This window comes from Dermochelys coriacea, chromosome 21 (genome assembly GCF_009764565.3).
Source record: "Dermochelys coriacea isolate rDerCor1 chromosome 21, rDerCor1.pri.v4, whole genome shotgun sequence".
Taxonomy (NCBI): Eukaryota; Metazoa; Chordata; order Testudines; family Dermochelyidae; genus Dermochelys; species Dermochelys coriacea.
Window position 1 is genome coordinate 18,407,647 of NC_050088.1, and position 21,655 is coordinate 18,429,301.

Consider the following 21,655-nt stretch of genomic DNA (forward strand, 5'->3'; position numbering starts at 1 on the left):
ACCCTCCATCTGAGATAACAAGATTTGTGCATATCATTTTCTATTAATTAAATGATGGACTTGCTATGAGCTTGTACCGCACAGAAGGAAAAAGCTGGGCAGTACAAGATGCACATTTCTGGGGACAAGTGCGGGACTGAGAATTTGCTGACTTTGCTCTGCAATATAATTCAGGAGTGGCTGGCTAGAAGCACTCATATATTCAGCTGGGAGTGATTTTGCATGTTGGAGGTTGTGAGAGAGCAGACCAGGAGTGGTGGTTCTCACAGTAAAGCAGTGTAAAAAATGCACCCCAGGTTGGAGAGCTGAGGGGACGCAGCTGTCCATCAGTCTAGATTGTACCCTGGGGAATGTCACAGTGACCTGATCAGATTGACGGTCACAGAAAATGTCATTTGGATTTAAGAGGAACAAAGCGTTAATTTGGAGTCCAGAGAGGAGGATGAAATAGTAGTCAAGGAGAGACAAGGGGCCTGAATGAGAGAGTTGGCTGTAGAGATAAAAAGGATGGATCTTGGCAACAATGAGGAGGTAGAATCAACAGTTTGGATATGGCCAGGATATGTTGGGCAAAAAATCAAAATAATCTTGAGATTGGAAACCTTAAGTAGAATGGACAGTGATGAAGAAGGAGGGGAGTGGAGAGAATTTGGGAGAGAAGAGCAGTTCTGTCTTGGCCATCTGCAATTTAAGATAACAAGAAAACCAAAAGGAGATGTCGGGAGAAAAGCAGAGATTTGTGGGATTAGCTGGAAGGAGACAGGTCGGTGATAGAGAAATAGCTTTGCAAGTCATCTGCATAGAAATGATAGCTGAAGCCTTGTGATCTGATGATCATCCAGTGGAAGGGTGGAAAGTGAGAAAAACAAAGAAAGGGCCAAAGACAGAGCCCTCAGAGTGAGAGGGGTGACCAAAAGAGAGAGAGAAGAAACTGTAACAGAGATAAGAGGAAAAACCAGGAAGAAACAATGGGTAAAACTTTCAAAAGCACCTAGGTCACATTTTTAAAAGACTGGGGCACTTAGGAGCAAGAGTCCCATTGCTTTCAATAAGATTTAGACTCCTAAGTACTCAGTCTCTTTTGAAAACAGGACTTAGGCTTGGAAGTTGCTTACGTGCTTCTGAAAATTTTACCCAGTGTCTCAAAATCCCAGCAAGGGTATGATGTCGAGATGGATCTACTGTGTTAAAAGCAGAAAAGAGGATGAGGATGGTGTTAAAGGCCCTTAGATTTGGCTAGGAAATAGTCGTGTGAGCTGCTTCAGTAGAGTGGAGAGGTCAGAAGCCATATTGCAGGGGATCCAAGATGGTGCTTGGGGAGCAAATGCCTTGATTTTAGACCGCACATTCAAAGCTTAGAGGTAAAGTGGAGGGGGGAGGTAGGTATCCAAAGAGACGCATCAGAGTGAGGGATAGCTTTTTGAGGCTAGGGAAAAGCAGGACAGACTTGTACTGTGAGGGTCAGGGATGGGGTGAGCCTGGGGCCAGTGGAAGTACTTGTCTAGTTTTGGTATCAGCATTTCAAAAAGGATATTGCAAAATTGGGAAGGGTTCAGAAAAGAGCCATAAGAAGACTTATGGTGTGAACACCAGCCTTATAATGAGAGACTAAAGCTCAATTTATTCAGTTTATCAAAGGGAAGGCTAACAATGGACATTAACAATGGGCTAGAAGTACCTACTTGGGGAGTAGATGTCTGATAAGAGGGCTGTTTAGCAGGCACAGACATAACAATATCCAATGGTTGGAGCTGAAGCTAGATAATGTCAAACTAGACGTAAGGTTCACATTTTTGTCAGTGAGGGTAACTAACCATTGGAACAACTTGCCTAGAGATGCAGTGGATTCTCCATCACTTTAGATCTTTATATCAAAATTGTCTGTCTTTCTAAAAGATCTGCTCTAGCTCAGCCAGGAGTTTTCACTTGATGCAGCAATCACTGGTTGAAATTCTATGGCTTGTGTTATGCAGGAATTCAGACAAGATGATTGTCTGTCCTTTAAAACTTATTTAAAAAAAAAAAAGTAAGGAGAGGCAAAGATATTGGATCACTGGGGCAGATGGAGGGGTTAGGGTTGGAGAGAAGGCAATAGACTACTGGGGCTGTGATAGAGAAGGAGGTGAAAGTGTTGGGAGTGGGGGAAGGGCAACTTTTACAGGCTCCCATTTGAGAAGATTCCCAAGACATGTGATGTTGCGACTTGGCACACGGGGTCGCAGTGCTTCTCAGGTCTGGCTCAGTGGCCCTTCGGTCACAATGGAGGGGCAGCTGGGCCAAACGTGAATGATGCCATGATGCTACTTGCTGGGAGCAGGGACCTAAGCCCAGTCTTTCAGGACAGGAGCCAAGCCGCTGCTGCAGGTTGAGTGTGTTGCAGTCTCGTTCTTCAACACCCCCACACTCCCCAAGACCTCCCCTCAATGGTCATTTTTTGGAAGGACAGGGGACCTCGGTTTCAGATTTTGTCCTGGGCCCCCAAAAACTTCTGCAACCTTGGCTGGTGCAGGGCAAAATGAAGGTGATCCCTGTGGACTGACTTTTCTTTTTGAAGTATGCAAGTTCTTGTCACACAGGGCATGTGAGAAGGAAATTTGATTTGATTGATCCATTTGATATAACCACTTATGTCAGTGAGCATGTGACTTCTGTGGGGTTGTTACTGTCTTGAAGTTATGAATAAATTGATGCTTTAGTTGTGTGGCTAATTTATTACACCCACTATACCAGTGTTTGTCAAACAGGGGGTGCCGACCTGAAAGGGGGTCGCAAGACTGTTGTAGGTGCGTCGCGAGAGCAGCTGTTGGCTGGGCACCCAGCTCTGAAGGCAGCTCTGCTGTTGGCAATGGTGCAGAAGTAAGGATGGGATGGGATGGTATTGCCATCCTTTCTTCTATGCTGCTGCTGGCAGCAGCACTGCCCTCAGCTGCTGGCTGGGTATCCAAATCTGAAGGCAGCGCTGCTACCAGTAGCTGCGCAGAAGTACGAGTGACATGGTATGGCAGGGGTTGTCACAGCCTGAAATATTTTCAAAGGGTTTCCAGTCCCCAAAAAAAAAAAGCTGGAGAACACCTGCACTATACCCTTAGTGCTTTAAGAAGTTGGGGCCGAATTACTTTTTTTTTTTTTTAAACACACTAGTCATTTTTGAAGAACATGAATAACATAGTGCAAAACAAATGTGTGCAGAGCCACCAGCCATTTCTACCTTGTAGCTGTGGTCCTCTTCCTCCTACCCTGTTCTCTTTTATTGCTGTCTTCTCTCATAACATCACGACTGTTTGTAGACTGTCAACTCTTCTGACCTGGGACTGTCTTATTTGTTTATCAAGCACCTCGCACATTTTGGGCCCAATGTATAATAATAGGGCTTTTGAATGAATAGACGGGTCAGAAGTTAGGACAATAGCTATGAAAAGGATTGGGGAACCTTAAGCAATGTTTTTATCCCTAAATTTCTGTCTGAGAGGCATCATCATCATACCACCTTGACCAAGTTTTTGGTCTGCCATGATTTTTAAGAGAGGGGCTTGACTCTTGGAATTGGGACAAAGCAGGGGTAATGTGAGTCCTTTGTGATGGATGAAGCAGGGGAAGAAGCCAAGAAGGAGGGGCTCATGTCCTTGAATATCTGCAGCTGGAACTTCAGTCCTTTTCACAAGCTGAATAAGTGGGTGGACATGGAATATTTTTTAGTTCATGTACAACTATAGTGAACTGAACTTTGAGATAAAGCCTGTAAATTGAATAAAGTTATATTTGGTTCATGAATTTTGGATTATGTATAGGACAGAGGGAAACTCATGCATTCCCCTTTCGTCCTCAGCTCTGTAGCATTGTGTAAACTCCTCCAATATGGTATCAACAGTGATGACAAGCGCCTGCAGGACATTAGGGTGAAGGGTGAAGAAATATTCAATATGGATGAGGGAATACGCACACGATCCAAATCAGCCAAAAGTAAGTAATCAAATTGCTCTAACAGGGTTGGGTCTATAAATATTACCTCATGGTACACTTGGAAAGCCTCTAAAATATTTTCTAGGTCTCCTGCAGTTTTGTTGGGTATGTTGCTATACAGAAAACAGATTTTTTTTTTATTGGAACTTTTCCAAAGTTAGCAAGATTAATATACCTTTTAATTGCTTACCAAATTCTTGTTTGGGTTTGGGAACATTGCTCTTAGACTTCTAATTTAAGATTAGGGGAAATTAGAAAGCTCATGAGGTATGGAGCCCTTCAACTGCTATGTCAGTAGATCAAATTCATTCCTAGCTGAAGGACCTAAAATTGATACCATCGGGATGCTTGGTAACCTTTGTGAAATGAGCTTTTTGTGAACAATATTGGTAATCATAGTAGAGGAAATGAAGGTCTGACTTGCCCAATGAGTCTGAAGTTACCACCACTAGGTGGTAGAGTATACTTTACACCAGGGCCATGGCTCACAGGTGACAGGATTGAGATCTTAGAAAGTAACAGGTGGAGCTGCACTGGGAAATACAGGATGTAAGCAGCAGTTGCAACACACTTGCTATCTCGTCACCAAAAAAAGCTACAGGAACATTGTCTGTATAAACATTTTATCACAGAGAATAACTGCCACCACTTCTTTGTTTCACAAGATTTTGGTTTCTTAGAGAGGAAATGAGGTAGTAGTTTACCATCTCTGTGCAACATACATTTATTCAGTCTCAGTAGGGCTGTCTCGCTGAGTTGTCTCATCTGGGGCACTAAAACTTAATATTTAACTCCAAGTGTACTAGTTTTATTGTACCTTCTCCCCTCACTCAAAGGTACTTTTAGAAAGTTCTTCTGGCACTCCCCCTCTGTCTGCAAGCCACTTTGCTAGCCCCACAGTATAACTCTGATTGAGACATTGGGCAACAGGCATCAACATCGGTGCATAATAAATAAGTAGCATTGGATTGAGATGAGAATAGTGCTGGCTTCAGCTACAGGAAAGGAAAGGAATTTTTTGAAGTTTTTTGTTTGGTAAAGTAATGTTGATTTTTGTAGTGTTTCTGCCCCTGTGTTTTAGTGACTAAGGATTACCACTCCAGGGTGACTGTGCTATGCTATGTGTTGGCCAGGTACTCATTTGAATGATGTGATGAGCCAGCTCCTGTGGAAGTCAGTAGCAAAACCCTGATTGGTTTTAATAATGGTAGGACTCAGTCCCTAAATTGAAGATAGGGTTTGGGATCCAAATGCTGATCCTTAGCATCGTTCTAGACTGCCAAGCTAAAGCAATTTCTCAGCATTGCTGTGTCTAAGTTACTGTGACAAATGTTCATTAGACCTTGTTCTCTAAGTAAGACCCTGACTCGTTATTCTTTGAAGCTTTCAATTTTATCCACTTTACAATCCAAATCAGAAACTTGAACTTTATTCCAATATTTAATCCAAATAGAACTCCCTTTTTTGAATTATCTAACAATCAAACAGAACTCTTGAAAATATGATTATTACTTAAACTTTTTCCCAGTTCTTTTTAATTTTTTGGGCCTGATACATAATTAGCAAGTATTTTGGGTTCTTCCTCTATCTTTTTTGCCTTCAGTGTTTTTGTTTCATGCATCAATGTTGCATAACCATGAATAGGAAGGTGGGCATGTAAGAATTGAATGTGCACAATTGTTAAATTTTGATGCAACTTTGGTCCTGCTCAGTTTGTTTTATTTAAGAGGTTTATTAATCTGAAACTAATGTCCTGAAGAGCATTCAGATGAAGCAATAGGCTACACATTTATATTACCAGTAGCACCTGAGACCCAAACTGAGATTGGAGCCCAGTTGTGCAAACACGTAGGAAGAGTCAGCACCTGCCTCAAATAGCTTACAATGTAAATAGAGAATATAATATTACTTCTACTACCCTACCCTTTATCTCCATTTTACAGATGGAGAACTGAGATGCATTTGTTCCATCATTAGTTACAACTCTTCAGTATTTGCCCTTACACCTTTTACTGGTGTTAGGCAGATAATGGAGTTGAAATTCAGATTTGGTTGATACAAGATTTTGTCCTCCAGGTGCTTCATCAACTTCGGACAAAAAACAAGAATTTTCAAAAGCGTCTAGTGACTTTGGGTGCCTCAGTTTGTGGCTGCCCCACTGGAGATGTATTATAGGAGTCCGACGTTCAGAAGTGCTGACTGCTTGTCCCCTTAAGGTGTGTCAAGTTGGGTTCCCAAAATCACTAGTCTCTTTAGAAAATCTTAGCTTAATAAAATTTAGTCAGTAATTGTGATGACAAATAAACATTTTAATATTGGTGAAAGAGGACTGAAGTCCTCTTGTATTGTATTGTATTGTACGGGCAGCTGCAGTGCAAGCTTCTTACACACTGCCCTGCCAACACAGCTCAGCCCTGACTTTATGTACTGCATTTAGAAGTAGAATATTGTTTTTGTCCTTATTTGTGAAGAGGGGACTTGTAGGACATTCTACATAGACTGTCAAACAGTTTTCCAATAGTAATATAGATACTACTCCAATGCAATGCAATTCCAGTAGTAATCTTGTTTTAAGCTTTAGATTGTTAAGCTTTTGGAATACAGAACTTCTCACTCAAACTTTCTTTCGTTGTTACGTTGCTGATCAATTAGAGAACATGCTCGTTTAAAGTTGTGTAATGCTCCCTTATAACGTAGTTTGGCAGCTGCCTGCTTTCTCCACTGCTTACAGGAAGAGCAGCCCGTTGGAGCTGGTGGGGGTTGGAACCAGGGTGGGCCAGCAGCCCCCCATCAGCTCCCAATTCCCCAAAGTTCCCTGTGCGGCAGCCGCCCAGCAGGCTATCAGTTGCCGGGCAATTCAGTTGTTTCTCCTCCCCCCCCCCCCCCCCCAGTGCCCTGTGCTGCTCCTGCCCTCTGCCTTGGAGCTGCTCCTGGGAGCCTCCTGCTTGCTGTGCAGGAGGGTGGGGTGGAAATGGGAGGTAATGTCAGGTTGTCCCCCTTTTCTCCCTCCTCCCCCCCCCTGCTTCCTTTACCCCATCTCCACAGAGCGGGGGTGGGGGGGACACGAAGGGCTCAGAACTACAGGATACAGAAGGACCTAGACAAATTGGAGGATTGGGCCAAAAGAAATCTAATGAGGTTCAATAAGGATAAGTGCAGGGTCCTGCACTTAGGATGGAAGAATCCAATGCACCGCTACAGACTAGGGACCGAATGGCTCGGCAGCAGTTCTGCGGAAAAGGACCTAGGGGTGACAGTGGACGAGAAGCTGGATATGAGTCAGCAGTGTGCCCTTGTTGCCAAGAAGGCCAATGGCATTTTGGGATGTATAAGTAGGGGCATAGCGAGCAGATCGAGGGACGTGATCGTTCCCCTCTATTCGACACTGGTGAGGCCTCATCTGGAGTACTGTGTCCAGTTTTGGGCCCCACACTACAAGAAGGATGTGGATAAATTGGAAAGAGTACAGCGAAGGGCAACAAAAATGATTAGGGGTCTAGAGCACATGACTTATGAGGAGAGGCTGAGGGAGCTGGGATTGTTTAGTCTGCAGAAGAGAAGAATGAGGGGGGATTTGATAGCTGCTTTCAACTACCTGAAAGGGGGTTTCAAAAAGGATGGCTCTAGACTGTTCTCAATGGTAGCAGATGACAGAACGAGGAGTAATGGTCTCAAGTTGCAATGGGGGAGGTTTAGATTGGATATTAGGAAAAACTTTTTCACTAAGAGGGTGGTGAAACACTGGAATGCGTTACCTAGGGAGGTGGTAGAATCTCCTTCCTTAGAGGTTTTTAAGGTCAGGCTTGACAAAGCCCTGGCTAGGATGATTTAACTGGGACTTGGTCCTGCTTTGAGCAGGGGGTTGGACTAGATGACCTTCTGGGGTCCCTTCCAACCCTGATATTCTATGATTCTAACTGAGGGAGCTTGCAGCAGCTGCTGTCTCAACTTGCTGATCTACTTAAAAAGGCAGCGTACTTAGAGTGGTGTCAGCGTACTTAAAGGGGCAATGCATCACACCACACACACACACACACACACACACACACACACACACACAGTGTGTCTCTGCCATGCTGTCTCCACTCCCTCTATTCGTGCTACCTTGTAGTGTATGAGGTTACATTAACAACAATGTGTTAACCCTAGAGGGCTCAGCTGAATACTAGTTCATCATTTAGCAGCAAGGCCTTCCCTGGGAAGTATCCCACCCTCTTCCAACCTCTGACTTCACCACCTCAGCCAAGCTTCATGATCATCATCATTGCTGTGTACAGTATTACATTTTGTGTAAAACTTATACTGTGTATATATATATGTGTGTGTGTGTATGTATATGTATAAAAAATACAGTCTTTGGCCCCAAAAAAAAAAAGTCCCTGGAACCTAACCCCCTCCCCCCCATTTACATTAATTCTTATGGGGAAATTGGATTTGCTTAACATTGTTTTACTTAAAGTAGTATTTTTCAGGAACATAACTACAATGTTAAGCATGGAGTTACTATAGTTACTACTTTTGTTGTGTCTGTACAATCCCTATTGCACAGGTGCCCTGATCCATGATTGGGGCCCCTAAGCATTACTGCAATACAAATAATTCATTACTTTGGTGATTTGACCTTGACTGGATTTGAACTAGTAATCTAGATCTGGAAGGCTCTGTATTTCATAACCTGGCTTCTAGGCCATAGTTCCCACCGCGGCAATATTTATACATTTAAAACATTTAAACATTTAAAAATAAATGTGGAACACAGTTCTTGTGACCTTTAAGAAACCTGTTCCAAGGACCGTTTGATATGTCTTTTGAATTCACTACCTGAGATTTATATAAAAGAGTGAACATATGAGCAACATGGGAACTGTTTGTCACCAGTAATGCCCACAGGGAAAGAAAAAAAATGAAGTTGGAAAGGCTAATAGCTTTAATCTAGTGCTTCAATCTTTTGTCTGTCAGTCATTTAATGAACAATGATCATCTTTAGTTTTGTCTTGGACCCTTAAAGTCCCAGTGTGGTTGCTAATTGACTAGTTGAAGTTTCAGATTGTCCTTGCTTAACTCACTAACGTACAATTACACCTCAGTGTTTGCTTAGTTCAGAGGATTTGACACTTGCCTTGTTTATATATATGTTCAATGGTGCCAGAATATCTGCTTGACAGTGGTAGTTAAATGCAGCTCTCTGAGAAGAACGTTTTCATGTAAAAGTGTAGTTCTGGTCAGTGAACATTTCCAGCCTGTATTGAAACAGGATTGTTTTAGTGGCTTTGAAGATTCTTATTTAGTTTGTTAAAAGGCAAAGTTATTTATGTATTCCTTCCTCTGGTCTTACAGATCCTGAACGCTGGACAAACATTCCATTGTTAGTAAAAATCTTAAAATTAATAATAAATGAACTTTCTAACGCAATGGAAGCAAATGCATCTCGCCAAACAGCTGCAGACTGGAATCAAGGTACCAAACAGGGGTGGCTTTTTCCTTTTAGATGGTGAAGAATGAATGGAGCAGCTGAGCTGCTAGCAAAAATATGCAATCTCATTAAAAACAACTACTATACTATACTAGAGAATTGGAAGGTAGTAAATGTTGTACCTATATTGAAAAAGAGCTCTAGGGTGATTCGTTAAATTACAGACCAGTCAGCTTCACATATGTTCCTGGTAAACTGGTCAAAATGATCTTTGAAAATAGAATAACTGATCTGGAAGATTACAGAATAAGGTCTAACCCAGACAGTTTCTCCAAAAGAAAGTTCTGCTGCACTAATCTGTTAGAATTCTTTGAATGTATCAAAGTAGTGGATAAAGGAGGAACTGCTTTGACATAATCTAAACTTTCAAAAAGCCCATTGACAAGGTCCATCTTACAAGGTTGGTAAAGAAACTAGGTAGTTATAGGGCGAGGCACAAAATATTGTGTTTGATCTAATACATGGTCAGCTCTCATCATGGCACAAGGTGAACAGCAGCAGGCCTCAAGGTTCTGTGCTAAGACTCGTTTTTAATAAAGATCTGGAAAAGGGGGTGAATAGTGAGGTGGCAGAATTTGCACGGGTCACCCAAAATTACTGAGCTCTTGCTCAGCCAGAAGGTATTTGCTGGATGCAGAAATGACCAGATGAATTTCTCTGGCCTGTGTTATTTAGGAGTTCAGATTAGATTGTCCTAAGAGGTCCCTTCTGGCATTAAAGTCTGTTATTCTGTGGCCCATTTCCTGCCCCTAAGCCTGGTCCCCTGGAATGGGAGGAACCTTTGGACCAGACACTGGTTCCCAAAACCATGTTCAGCTCTAATCTGTCTCAAAGTGGGAGCTGATTGACACAGCCCATTACCGTGGAAAAGTGTGCATTTCCATTGGCACCAAAACAGGTGACTCGGGGCTTCCTCAATGTTGGTTTCCAAAGAACCCTTGGCATCAGTGCCTGGACCTTGAGAATCCATCTTAGAATGGCATTAAGACACTGGCTCTGACCCTTTTCCCTGGCTGCCAGCACATAAGACCAAGGTACCGAATGGGTGCTGAATGCTCCTGATGGGTATCATTCCAGTCCTGTATTTTTGCTTCTGTCTGCTGCTCCTCATACCAAGGAAAGTAGAAATAGGAACAGGAAAGAGGACCCCTGAACAGGACCACCCTAGAAAGAAACAGGAAAAGAGGTATTCTCACATTTCCTTAATTCAGAGGATTGCACCTCAGATTTGAAGACACTAATTCTAGGGGCCAACCTAACTGGGAATGCCTAGGGACCAGAGGTGTGCACAAGGGGGAGACAAGCAAGGGTACGCCCCCCTCATAATCTGTGTGTCCCTGCAACCTGGGGAGGGAGGAAGCAACAGGGCGGCTGGCTACTGGCTGAGCTGCTCCTCTCCCCACCCCTACAACTGCTGCTTCTTCTTCCTGGCTGCCGGAGTCCTACATATTGCCTCTGCCGCCACTCTCTGACTCACCTGCATGGGCAGTCTGCAAAGCAAGTAGCAGTGGTGGGACTCCAGCAGCAGGGAAGGAGACACAGCAGCTATAGGAGTGGGGAGAGGAGGAGCTCAGCTAGCAGCCAGCCATCCTGCGGCTTCCTCCTTCCCTGGGCTGCAGAGACACGAGAGTGCTGCTGCCAGGGGGAGTCGCTGCCTCCTCACTGCTGGGCATCCAGAGAAATTCTGCTTTCCTGATTGTTTGTGAACAAGTCTGTCTCCACCCTGGTTTGGCACCATACCATTTCATAGTACCTGCCCCTTGGCCAGTTTCATGCAATCCAGTGCTCTGACCAGAGACTGTACAATGCTCTTTCTTGATTATAACTGCCCCTTCTTGTGGATAATAGTCCATTAGCACTTCTGTTGTAACCCTTGTCTTTGTTGGGTGTTAGACCAGTGTCAGGATAGAGAGTTTGACTTTCTGGCAGGAGTTTATATTTATAATTAGGGCCCTACCAAATTCATGGTCTGTTTTGGTCAATTTCACAGTCATAGGATTTAAAAATCATAAATTTAATGATTTCAGCTATTTAAATCTGAAATTTCACAGTATTGTAATTCTAGGGGTCTTGACCCAAAAAGGAGTTTGGAGGGAGTGGGGGGTGTCTGATATTCCCCTGGTGTTATCTGGACCTGTGATCTGCTGGGTCATGCCAATCCTCGACTCTGGGAGCTAGCCTTACTCTGCTCTGCTGTGAGAACCCCCACTCCCAGGCTGTTCACGCACAGCCTCTAGCATGTAAGCTGATCTAAGCTACATGAGTGAGCACTTTTAGCCAGCTGTTGCTTGGGTTGTTCAACCGAATGACACTAGCCAGTATCACAACCCTAGGAACCTCCACCTTGCAGTGTCCCATTATGCCCACTGGAAGCTGCAAGCTTTTATGAGTTTGTCAATTTAACAAAGAAATTGATATGTACCAGGCTTGTTATCCCAAGGGGAGTCTCTGACACGCTTCAAACCAAACATACTGCATCAGGTAGAATAAACAAACAGACTTATTAACTACAAAAGATAGAGTGTAAGTGATTATAAGTCAAAGCACAAGAAGTCAGATTTGGTCAAATGAAATAAAAGCAAAACGCCTCTGTTCCTGGAGAATTTTGCCTGGGCTTGTTTTAAGCCATGAGGACACATTTATGAGATGAAGCCTCATAACTATATACATGAAATTACAACCTATAACATTACTGTAACAACATGCATCCGACAAAGTGGGTATTCACCCACGAAAGCTTATGCTCCAATATGTCTGTTAGTCTATAAGGTGCCACAGGACTCTTTGCAACAATGCTCTGTGCATCATGAGCCATCTGAAGACACCCGACGTGACAAACTTTGCATTGGATAGCACACAGTCATATTATAAGGATGAACATGGGGGTGCGGAGTGTTCCTCCCCGAGGCACAGAGCATCACATGGGGGAGATCACAAGTTATTGTGGGGGTGCGGGTTGCAGTACTGCTACCCTTACTTATGAGCTGCTGCTGGTGGCAGCGCTGCGTTTAGAGTTGGGCAGCTGGAGAGAAGCAGCTGCTGGCCAGGATCCCAACTCTGAAGGAAGAGGCGCCACCAGCAGCAGCACAGAAATATGTATGGCATGGTATGTTATTGCCACCCTTACTTCTGTGCTGTTGTCTGCAAAGCTGGGCCCTCAGTCAGCAGCCACTGCTCTCCAGCCGCCCAGCTCTGAATGCAGCAACGCAAAAGTAAGGGTGGCAATACTGCAACCCCCACAAATAACCTTGTGACCCCCCCCCCCGCAATTCCCTTTTGTGTCAAGACCTCTAATTTGAGAAACACTGGTCTCCCCTGTGAAATCCGTAAAGTATCGAGTAAAAGCACACACAAGACAAGATTTGATGCACAGAGAGCAGATTTCACTGTCCATGACGCTTTTTCCATTGCCATGAATTTGGTAGGGCCCTATTTATAATCCTATCCATCAACTTTAAAGATATAAGCATGCCAATACACTGGCTTCCCTGAGCCATACTCGTGAGCATAAGTCATTTCTGCTCCTGTGCTGTTTAATGAGGGACTGCATATTTTGTGTCTATTGGTTATCCATCTCGAACTGGTATTTTCTATTTGGGTTTAAGATGCTTTTTTTTTTTATCAACAGATGACTCCAGTGATATGTGGGAAGATCGGGAAGATGAAGAGGATGAAGATGAAGGTTTAGCTGGACAACTTCTATCAGATATTCTTGCCACAAACAAATATGGTAAGCAGAACAGTTACATTCACTGTTCAAAAGATCAAACTGGGTAAAGAACATGCAGCTCTGAAAGTTGCATTTCTCCTGACAGCTGCTTAGTATATAGTATGGAGGGCAGGGAAATCACCTGGAATGGAAGACACGGGTTTGGTGGGAGAAAGGGAAGAGCAAAAAATACATCCTAGAACAGAGACTATGTTCATAGGCTAGAAGGTATCAAACCACAGCATCTTTTGAGGCTCAGGGTTTGTCTACACTTAAAATGCTACAGTGGCATAGCTGCGTCACTGCAGTGCTTCAGCGTAGACACTACCTATGCTGACAGAAGGGATTCTCCCGTCCACATAGGTAATCTAGCACCCCAAGAGGCTGTAACTAAGTTGACAAAAGCATTCTTCTATCTATGTAGCGCTGTCTACCCGGGGACTTTGGTCAGCTTAACTGCGCCACTCAGGTGTGGATTTTTCACATCCCTGAGCAATATAGTTTTGCTGATCTAATTTTCTAGCGTAGACCAGGGCTCAATGAGTCTCAAATACTAATTTGGCTTCACAACACTGTCATGAGGCCAGTATAAATATGGTTTACAGATGGGAAAACTGAGGCTCAGAGGTGAAGATATTTGCCCGAAGTCACAAAATGAAAGTGTCAGAACTGAATAGAACCTAAATTTCCCAACTAAATCCTGTGTTCTTGTAGGGAGAAGTTGTGTGTGATCCTGAAGTAATTGATAGGTGTTTAAAGGGAAAGGGAGCTATGGGTATATGATCTGGAGGATTAAAGAGAAGAGGTAGTGTATAATTTGAAGAGAGAATCTTAGTACAGCTAAGGCAACTTAAATTGTTTCGCTGCACTGGCAGATTTCAGTCTCCTATGCTTCTATCATGATGCATTGGCTCTGCCACAGATAACATGGCAAGACAAATTCATTTAGGTAGCCTTAATGAGAGGGAAACTTACCCAGGTTCTTTTGTAGCCCAAGGAAGACTTTCTTCAACATTACCATGTCTCAGTAAGAGAGGGATTTCTCTCAATATTCAGTGGAAGTGTTTCCTGTGTGACTGTAATGCATGAAATGTAGCTAATAAAGGATGTATTTGTGTCAGGTGCTGAGTTGGTAAGACAAGGATATCTCAGTTTGGAGCAAAGGAATGACAAACACCTGTGTTGTGCTACTTGGAGTCTTGTCTCAGCTGTGAGTGGCTAAAGGCTCCTGGCCCTCCTTATTCTGCCATTCTTCACTACCCTCAGCCCATTTAAAATAAAAGTTGCTCGTTTCTTTTAAATGGAATTTTTATCCAAAATGACACGTCTGATCCCTGTTAAAATCTGTGGATCTCCTGGAGTTAGGGGCCTAGTGAGATGCATCCTGAAATAGTAGCTAGCTTGTCCTTCACTATAAACACCTGTGCTTTTGTGTTTCCAGATGAGGATTACTATGATGATGATGAAGAGGATGATCCAGATGCATTAAAGGACCCTCTTTATCAAATAGATCTACAGGTGATGTATTAAAATGAGTTTTGCCGTCCGATACCTGTTGCCTGTTTGTTCTACTTATTCATTATATTTTACTTTCTTATATAGTATCTGTAACAAAATGCAGAGCCCCCTGAGCACTGAAAGGAGAATACATTCTGTATTTTTATTCAGTTCACTGGAATTGCTCTCTAAGTGCCAGAGGATGCATATTATCACTATTATTATTTGTATTACTATAGTAACCAGGCACGGACCCAGGACCCATTGTTCTAGGGGCTGTGCAGACAGAACAAAAAGACACCCCCTTCTCCAAAGAGCTTCCAGTATAAGACCAGAGACAACAGATGGCTACAGACAGGGGAGCATGAGGAAACAGTGGTCAGCATGGAGGGCAGTGGTCTCAGCACATCAACAGCATAACTTAATTTTTTTTTTGTTATCGGGGCAAAGGAGAGGCTTTAGGAGGGATTTGAAGGAGGCTGAGGTAGCTTTGCAGATGTATATGGGGAGTGCCTCCCAGGTGAGAAAGCAGCCTGGAATAAAACACCAAGGCATTTGTTTGCAAATTTAACCAGTGGGCCATGGAGGCTGGCATCGTGAATCAGCTGGAAGCAAGCAATCACAGCTTGATTGCAACTGAGAGATGAGGGTGGGGATAAAATCCCTGAAAGTGAAGACTGGCAGTTTACATTTGATGCAATAGAGAAGGGGGAGTCAGTGGAGGAATTCAGAGGGGTGATGCGGTCAAAGAAACAAGCTAAGAAAAAGAGGTGCTTTCTATGACTTATCTCTGCTGCAGAAATGACCAATGACTTAGAAATGTATTTTTTTTATGTGAAAGATAGAAATTGGGTTTGCGTGAATAAACCTTGTAGCATTTAAGACTAAGTGTCTGTGCTAGTGGATTCTGAGCGTTTCAATAATTGGCTAAGGTTTTTGGAAAAGGAACAAATAGATTAAATGTAAAGCTGGTTTGTATGGTATTACATTAAGAGTACTAAACTGGCAATTTGCCAAGTTTCCAAGTTTGCCAATTTTCCGGCAACTAATATGCAAAAAATCTGGAGGAGAACAGAATCCTAAACAAAAAAACAGTAGTGTGGATTTAAAATCTATGTTAAGTGTTGCTAAGTTTGCAAAGTCAAGTGCTCGAGTTTAAAAAAAAAAATGCTAGAATGAAGGCTACATGTGCAACATTAATTCTGGCATAGTTTGTGATTCTGAAGCTTGGTTAGGTGCCTCTGTAGGTCCTTAGCTTTCTCTGACTTAATTATCCTAAATAACTGTCATCTGCAAATTCTTCCAGCTCACTGTGCTCACCCCCTTTGATATATTAAACATTGGGCCTCGTGTGGAACTTTGAGGCACTTAGCTATTAACATTTGTTTGATTCATGAGAATACTTTGCCTCTTGCCCCAACTGCTAGATTCTTTAATAGCCTGTTAGGCTTATCAAAGACCTGTCAAAAGTTTAAATAAATAGATTCATAGATTCTAAAGTACAAAGGGACTTTTGTGATCTTCTAGTCTGACCTGTATAACACAGGCCACAGGACTTCCCTGAATTAATTCCTGTTTGAACTACAATATGACTTTTTGAAAACATTTTTAGTTATGGAGAATCCTCACAACCAAAAAGAAAAGCAGTACTTGTGGCACCTTAGAGACTAACAAATTTATTTGAGCATAAACTTTTGTGAGCTACAGCTCACTTCATCGGATGCATTTGGTGGAAAAAACAGGAGAGATTTATATACACACACAGAGAACATGAAACAATGGGTTTATCATACACACTGTAAGGAGAGAGATCACTTAAGATAAGCCATCACCAGCAGCAGGGGGGGAAAGGAGGAAAACCTTTCATGGTGACAAGCAAGGTAGGCTAATTTCAGCAGTTAACAAGAATATCAGAAAGAAAAGCAGGACTTGTGGCACCTCAGAGACTAACAAATTTATTAGAGCATAAGCTTTCGTGAGCTACAGCTCACTTCATCGGATGCATGTTAGCTGTAGCTCACGAAAGCTTATGCTCTAATAAATTTGTTAGTCTCTAAGGTGCCACAAGTACTGCTTTTCTTTTTGCGAATACAGACTAACACGGCTGCTACTCTGAAACCCACCACAACCAGTGTTTAATTTGTTTTAAAAAAAAAAAAAGATCCCTGGGCTCACGCACAGTGTGACCTTGCAAGCATTGTACGTATGAGGTCATGCCTCGCACGCCACTGACAGAAGAGGTGTCATGGCTGAGCCCCAGCACAAATTAAGTTCTGACCACAACCCTAGGTAAGTTGTTTCAATGGATAATTACCCTCACTGTTAAATATTTGTGCCTTGTTTCTAGTCTGAATTTTTCCAGCTTAAATTTCCAGCCATTGAATTTAGTTAAACCTTTGTCTTCTAGATTGGAGGAGAGTCCTCTATTATCAAATTGCAGTTCCTCCTGGCAACTAGTTCTTTCATCCATTAACCTATTGACATGCTTAGAGAATTGTAATAAATTAGTGAGGCACAATCTTCCTTTGCAGAAACTGTGCTGATTAGACCCTACAATAGCATGATATTCCAAATGTTTTATTCTATTTTTAATTATCATTTCAACCACTTTACCAGGAACGGAGGTGTAAGGCTTTATGCCCAGTAAAGGCACCCACAGAATCACACCTCCCTTCCTTCCCCTCTCCCCCCAGTCACCAAGAGAATCTTTTAAGTAAATTTGAGGTTGAGGTGGAAATAGTAGACAGACTTGTTGGAAGTCTATGGGTAAGGATAAAAGATGTTTTAAAAAAAAAAAGGAATGTTATATTAAAGGTCTACTATAGATCACCTATCAAGGAAGAAGAGGTGCACGAAGATTTTTTTTTTTTTAAACAACTAACAAAATCATCCAAAATACAAGACTTGGTATTGGTGAGGGACTTCAGCTACCCAGACATCTCTTGGGAAAATAATACATCAGGGCACAGATTATCCAACAAGTTCTTGGAATGCACTGGAGACAGTATTTGATTTCAGAAGCTGAAGAATGCAACCAGGGGAGAGGCTGATCTTGATTTGATTTTGACCAATAGGGAGGAACTGGTTCAGAATTTTAAAGTGGAAGGCAGCTTGGGTGAAAGTGATCATGAAATAAGAGTTCAGGATTCTAAGGAATGGAAGGAGGGAAAACAGCAGAATAAAGAAAATGGATTTCAAGAAAAAATACTCAGGGAGTATCGAACTCAGGGAGCTGCTAGGTAAGATCCCATGGGAAGCAAGCCTAAGGGGGAGAACAATGGGAGAGAATTGACAACTTTTTCAAAGAGATTAAGGGTACGAAAGCAAACTGTCCCACCGCATAGGAAAGATAGGAAGTGTGACAAGAGACCACTCTGGCTTAAACAGAAGATCTTCAATGATTTGAAACTCACAATTCTACAAAAAGTTAAAAGTAGGTCAAATTACTTAGGATGAATATAAAAAACCACAAGTATGTAGGGACAGAATTAGAAAGGCTAAGGCACAAAATGAGATTAAACTAGCTAGCGAAAGAAAGGGTAACAGAAAACATTCCACAAATACAGGAGAAGCAAGAGGAAGACCAAGGTGAGGGTAGGCTCAATGGAGCGGGGGAAGGGGAAGACAATAACAGAAAATGTAGAAATGGCAGAAGTGTTGCATGCCCTTTTTGTTTGTTTTCACCAAGAAGATTGGAAGTGATCTGATCAAACACCAGTGAAAATGAGGTAGGATTTGAGGCTAAAATAGGAAAAGAACAAGTTAAAAATTACTTAGACAAGTTAGATGTCTTCAAGTCAAGACAGAAAATATCATATTGCCTATATATAAATCCATGGTACAGCCACATCTTCAATACTATGTGCAGATGTGGTCACCCCATCTCAAAGAAGATGTATTGGAATTGTAAAAGTATAGAAAGTGCAACAAAAATGCATAGGGTATGGAACAGGTTCCATATCAGGAGAGATTAATAAGACTGGGATTTTTCAGACAACTAAGGGGGGATATGATAGAGGTCTATAAACATGAATGGTGTGGAGAAAGTGTTATTTACTCCTCAGAACACAAGAAGTAGGGGTCACCAAATGAAGGTAGTAGGCAGCAGATTTAAAACAAACGAAACAAAAGGAAGTATTTCTACACACAATGTATAGTCCATTTTTGGAACTCTTTTCCAGAGGATGTTGTGAAGGCCAAGACTATAACAGGGTTCAAAAAAGAGCTAGATAAATTCATGGAGGATAGGTCCATCAATGGCTATTAGCCAGGATGGGCAGGGATGGTGTCCCTAGCCTCTCAGAAGCTAGGGTGTGACAGGGAATGGATCACTTGATGATTACCTGTTCTGTTCATTCCCTCTGAAGCAGCTGCTATTGGCCACTGTCAGAAGATCGAATACTGGGCTAGATGGACCTTTGGTCTGAACCAGTATGGTCGTTCTTACGTTTGAGTTGGCAGGGCCTGATAAAATTCATCCTAGAATACTCAAGGAGCTGATAGAGGAGATATCTGAGCCATCAGTGATTATCCTAGAAAACTCATGGATAGGGCCCTACCAAATTCATGGCCAGGAAAAACACATCATGGACCATGAAATCTGGTCTTTTGAGTGTTTTTACCCTATATTATACAGATTTCACAGGGGAGACCAGCATTTTTCAAACTGGGCGTCCTGACTCAAAAGGGAATTGCTGGGTGGGTCGGGGTCGCAAGGTTATTTTAGGGGGGTTGCGGTATTGCCACCCTTATGTCTGCGTTGCTGCCTTCAGAGCTGGGCATCTGGAGGGTGGCGGCTGCTGACTGAGGGCCCAGCTTTGCAGGTAGCAGTGCAGAAGTAAGGATGGCAATACCAAACCATGCCATCCATACTTCTGTGCTGCTGCTGGTGGCGGCTCTTCCTTCAGAGCTGGGATACTGGCCAGCAGCCGCCTCTTTCCGTGCTCAGCTCTGAAGGCAGTGTCGCCACAGCAACAACGCAGAAGTAAGGGTAGCAGTACCGCAACCCCCCCTACAACAACCTTGCAACCGCCCCCCCTCCCCGCCCCCACAGCTCCTTTTTGGGACAGGGACCTTACAATTACAACACTCGTGCAAATGCATCCGATGAAGTGAGCTGTAGCTCACGAAACCTTATGCTCAAATAAATTTATTAGTCTCTAAGGTGCCACAAGTACTCCTTTTTCTTTTTGCTATTACAGCACTGTGAAATCTCAGATTTAAATAGCTGAAATCATGAAATTTATGATTTTTAAAATCCTATGACCGTTAAATTGACCAAAATGGACCATGAATTTGGTAGGGCCCTACTCATGGAAGACCGGAGAGATTCGAGTCTGTGATATTTCATCTTTATTACCAGAAAAGGCCAGGTTTGCTTAATTAGTGCAGTGTTTGGATGTTGCAGCATAAATAAGGCATGGGGCTTTATGCTGAGCCAAGAGAATGAAAGGATATTGAACAACTGCATCATTCTCTAAGCATCCTCCATCCTGTGCACTGAATGATGCTGAGTTCCCCTGAAAAAAAATATTATTCAACTGTGTTAATGACTTGTCAAAATGTATATATGAAAGGGGTCAAAATTAAAGCTATACAGGAAACCTAAGTTTCAGGCATTTCCTGAATATTTAGTGCTTAAATTCATCACTTAACATTCTTTTTTATGACAGGTTTCAGAGTAGCAGCCGTGTTAGTCTGTATTCGCAAAAAGAAAAGGAGTACTTGTGGCACCTTAGAGACTAACAAATTTATTAGAGCATAAGCTTTCGTGAGCTACAGCTCACTTCATCGGATGCATTTGGTGGAAAAAACATAGGAGAGATTTATATACACACACACAGAGAACATGAAACAATGGGTTTATCATACACACTGTTCATGTTCTCTGTGTGTGTGTATATAAATCTCTCCTCTGTTTTTTCCACCAAATGCATCCGATGAAGTGAGCTGTAGCTCACGAAAGCTTATGCTCTAATAAATTTGTTAGTCTCTAAGGTGCCACAAGTACTCCTATTCTTTTTTATGGTTCTTTTCTGTGTAAATTCCTAGTTTAAAAAAAAAACAGAAGTTCTAGTACAGGGGTGGGCAAACTTTTTGGCCCGAGAGCCATATCGGGATGGGGAAATTGTATGCAGGGCCATGAATGTAGGGTTGGGGTGCAGGAAAGGGCTCAGGGCAAGCAGTTGGGGCACAGAAGGAGTGTGGGGTGTATGAGGGGGCTCAGGGGAGGGGGTTGGGATGCAGGAGGGGTGTGGGCTCCGGCCCGGTGCCGCTTATCTGGAGCAGCTCTGGGGTGGCAGTGGCACACAGCACAGCTAAGGCAGGCTCCCTGTCTGCTCTGGCCTCACCCCGCTTCTGGAAGTGGCCAGCACCATGTCCCTGCAGCCCCTGGGGGAGGGGAGGCAGAGGGCTCTGTGCATTGCCCTCACCTGTGGGTACCTCCCCCGAAGCTCCCATTTGCCATGGTTCCCCATTCCTGGCCAATGGAAGCGGTGGGGTACAGTGCCTGCAAGCGAGGGCAGCACGCGGAGCCCTCTGCTCCCTTCCCGCCACCAGGGGCTACAGGGACCTGGTGCTGGCCACTTCCGGGAGCAGTGCGGGGCCTGCGGTGCCACAGGGGTGGCAATCCCATGGGCCGGATTCAAAGGCCTGATGGGCCAGATCCGGCCTGCAGGCCGTAGCCCATCCCTGTTTTGGTATGTGCAGCTCTCAACAGAGCTTTTAAAAAAAGTTCAGAGAATTTAACATTGAGATTGCTGCAAAAGCACAAGGGGACTGAGTTGAGGCTGCATAGGAATCCTTAATTCTGGCATTTCCTGACTTTTGAGTATGACTTTTCAACCTTAATGTTCTTTTAATGTTTTTTGAAGGTAATTTCTGAACTTAAAAAATAAAATAAAATAAAAGGAAACAAATTCCATCACATGGAACTGTATTGATCCCCACTTGGATCATTAGCAGAGTTTTGACCTTTAGATCCATACCATAGAAACTCTGCTAATAGAGTAACTAAT

General features: G+C 43.0%; 1 protein-coding gene across 6 annotated transcripts in view; it reads left to right on the forward strand.

Moving 5' to 3' along the window:
• IPO9 (importin 9) overlaps positions 1-21,655 on the forward strand; it is a 167,120-nt gene that overhangs the window by 143,333 nt on the left and 2,132 nt on the right. For 5 of the 6 annotated variants that reach the window (XM_038379590.2, XM_038379586.2, XM_043500707.1 and 2 more), the window contains 4 exons: positions 3,827-3,960; positions 9,298-9,417; positions 13,062-13,163; positions 14,584-14,660. In XM_038379590.2, the coding sequence (XP_038235518.1) occupies positions 3,827-3,960; positions 9,298-9,417; positions 13,062-13,163; positions 14,584-14,660 (433 nt within the window). Of the gene's footprint in view, positions 1-3,826; positions 3,961-6,036; positions 6,177-9,297; positions 9,418-13,061; positions 13,164-14,583; positions 14,661-21,655 lie in introns of those variants that run through there. The other variant, XR_005289802.2, reaches the window with a different exon arrangement.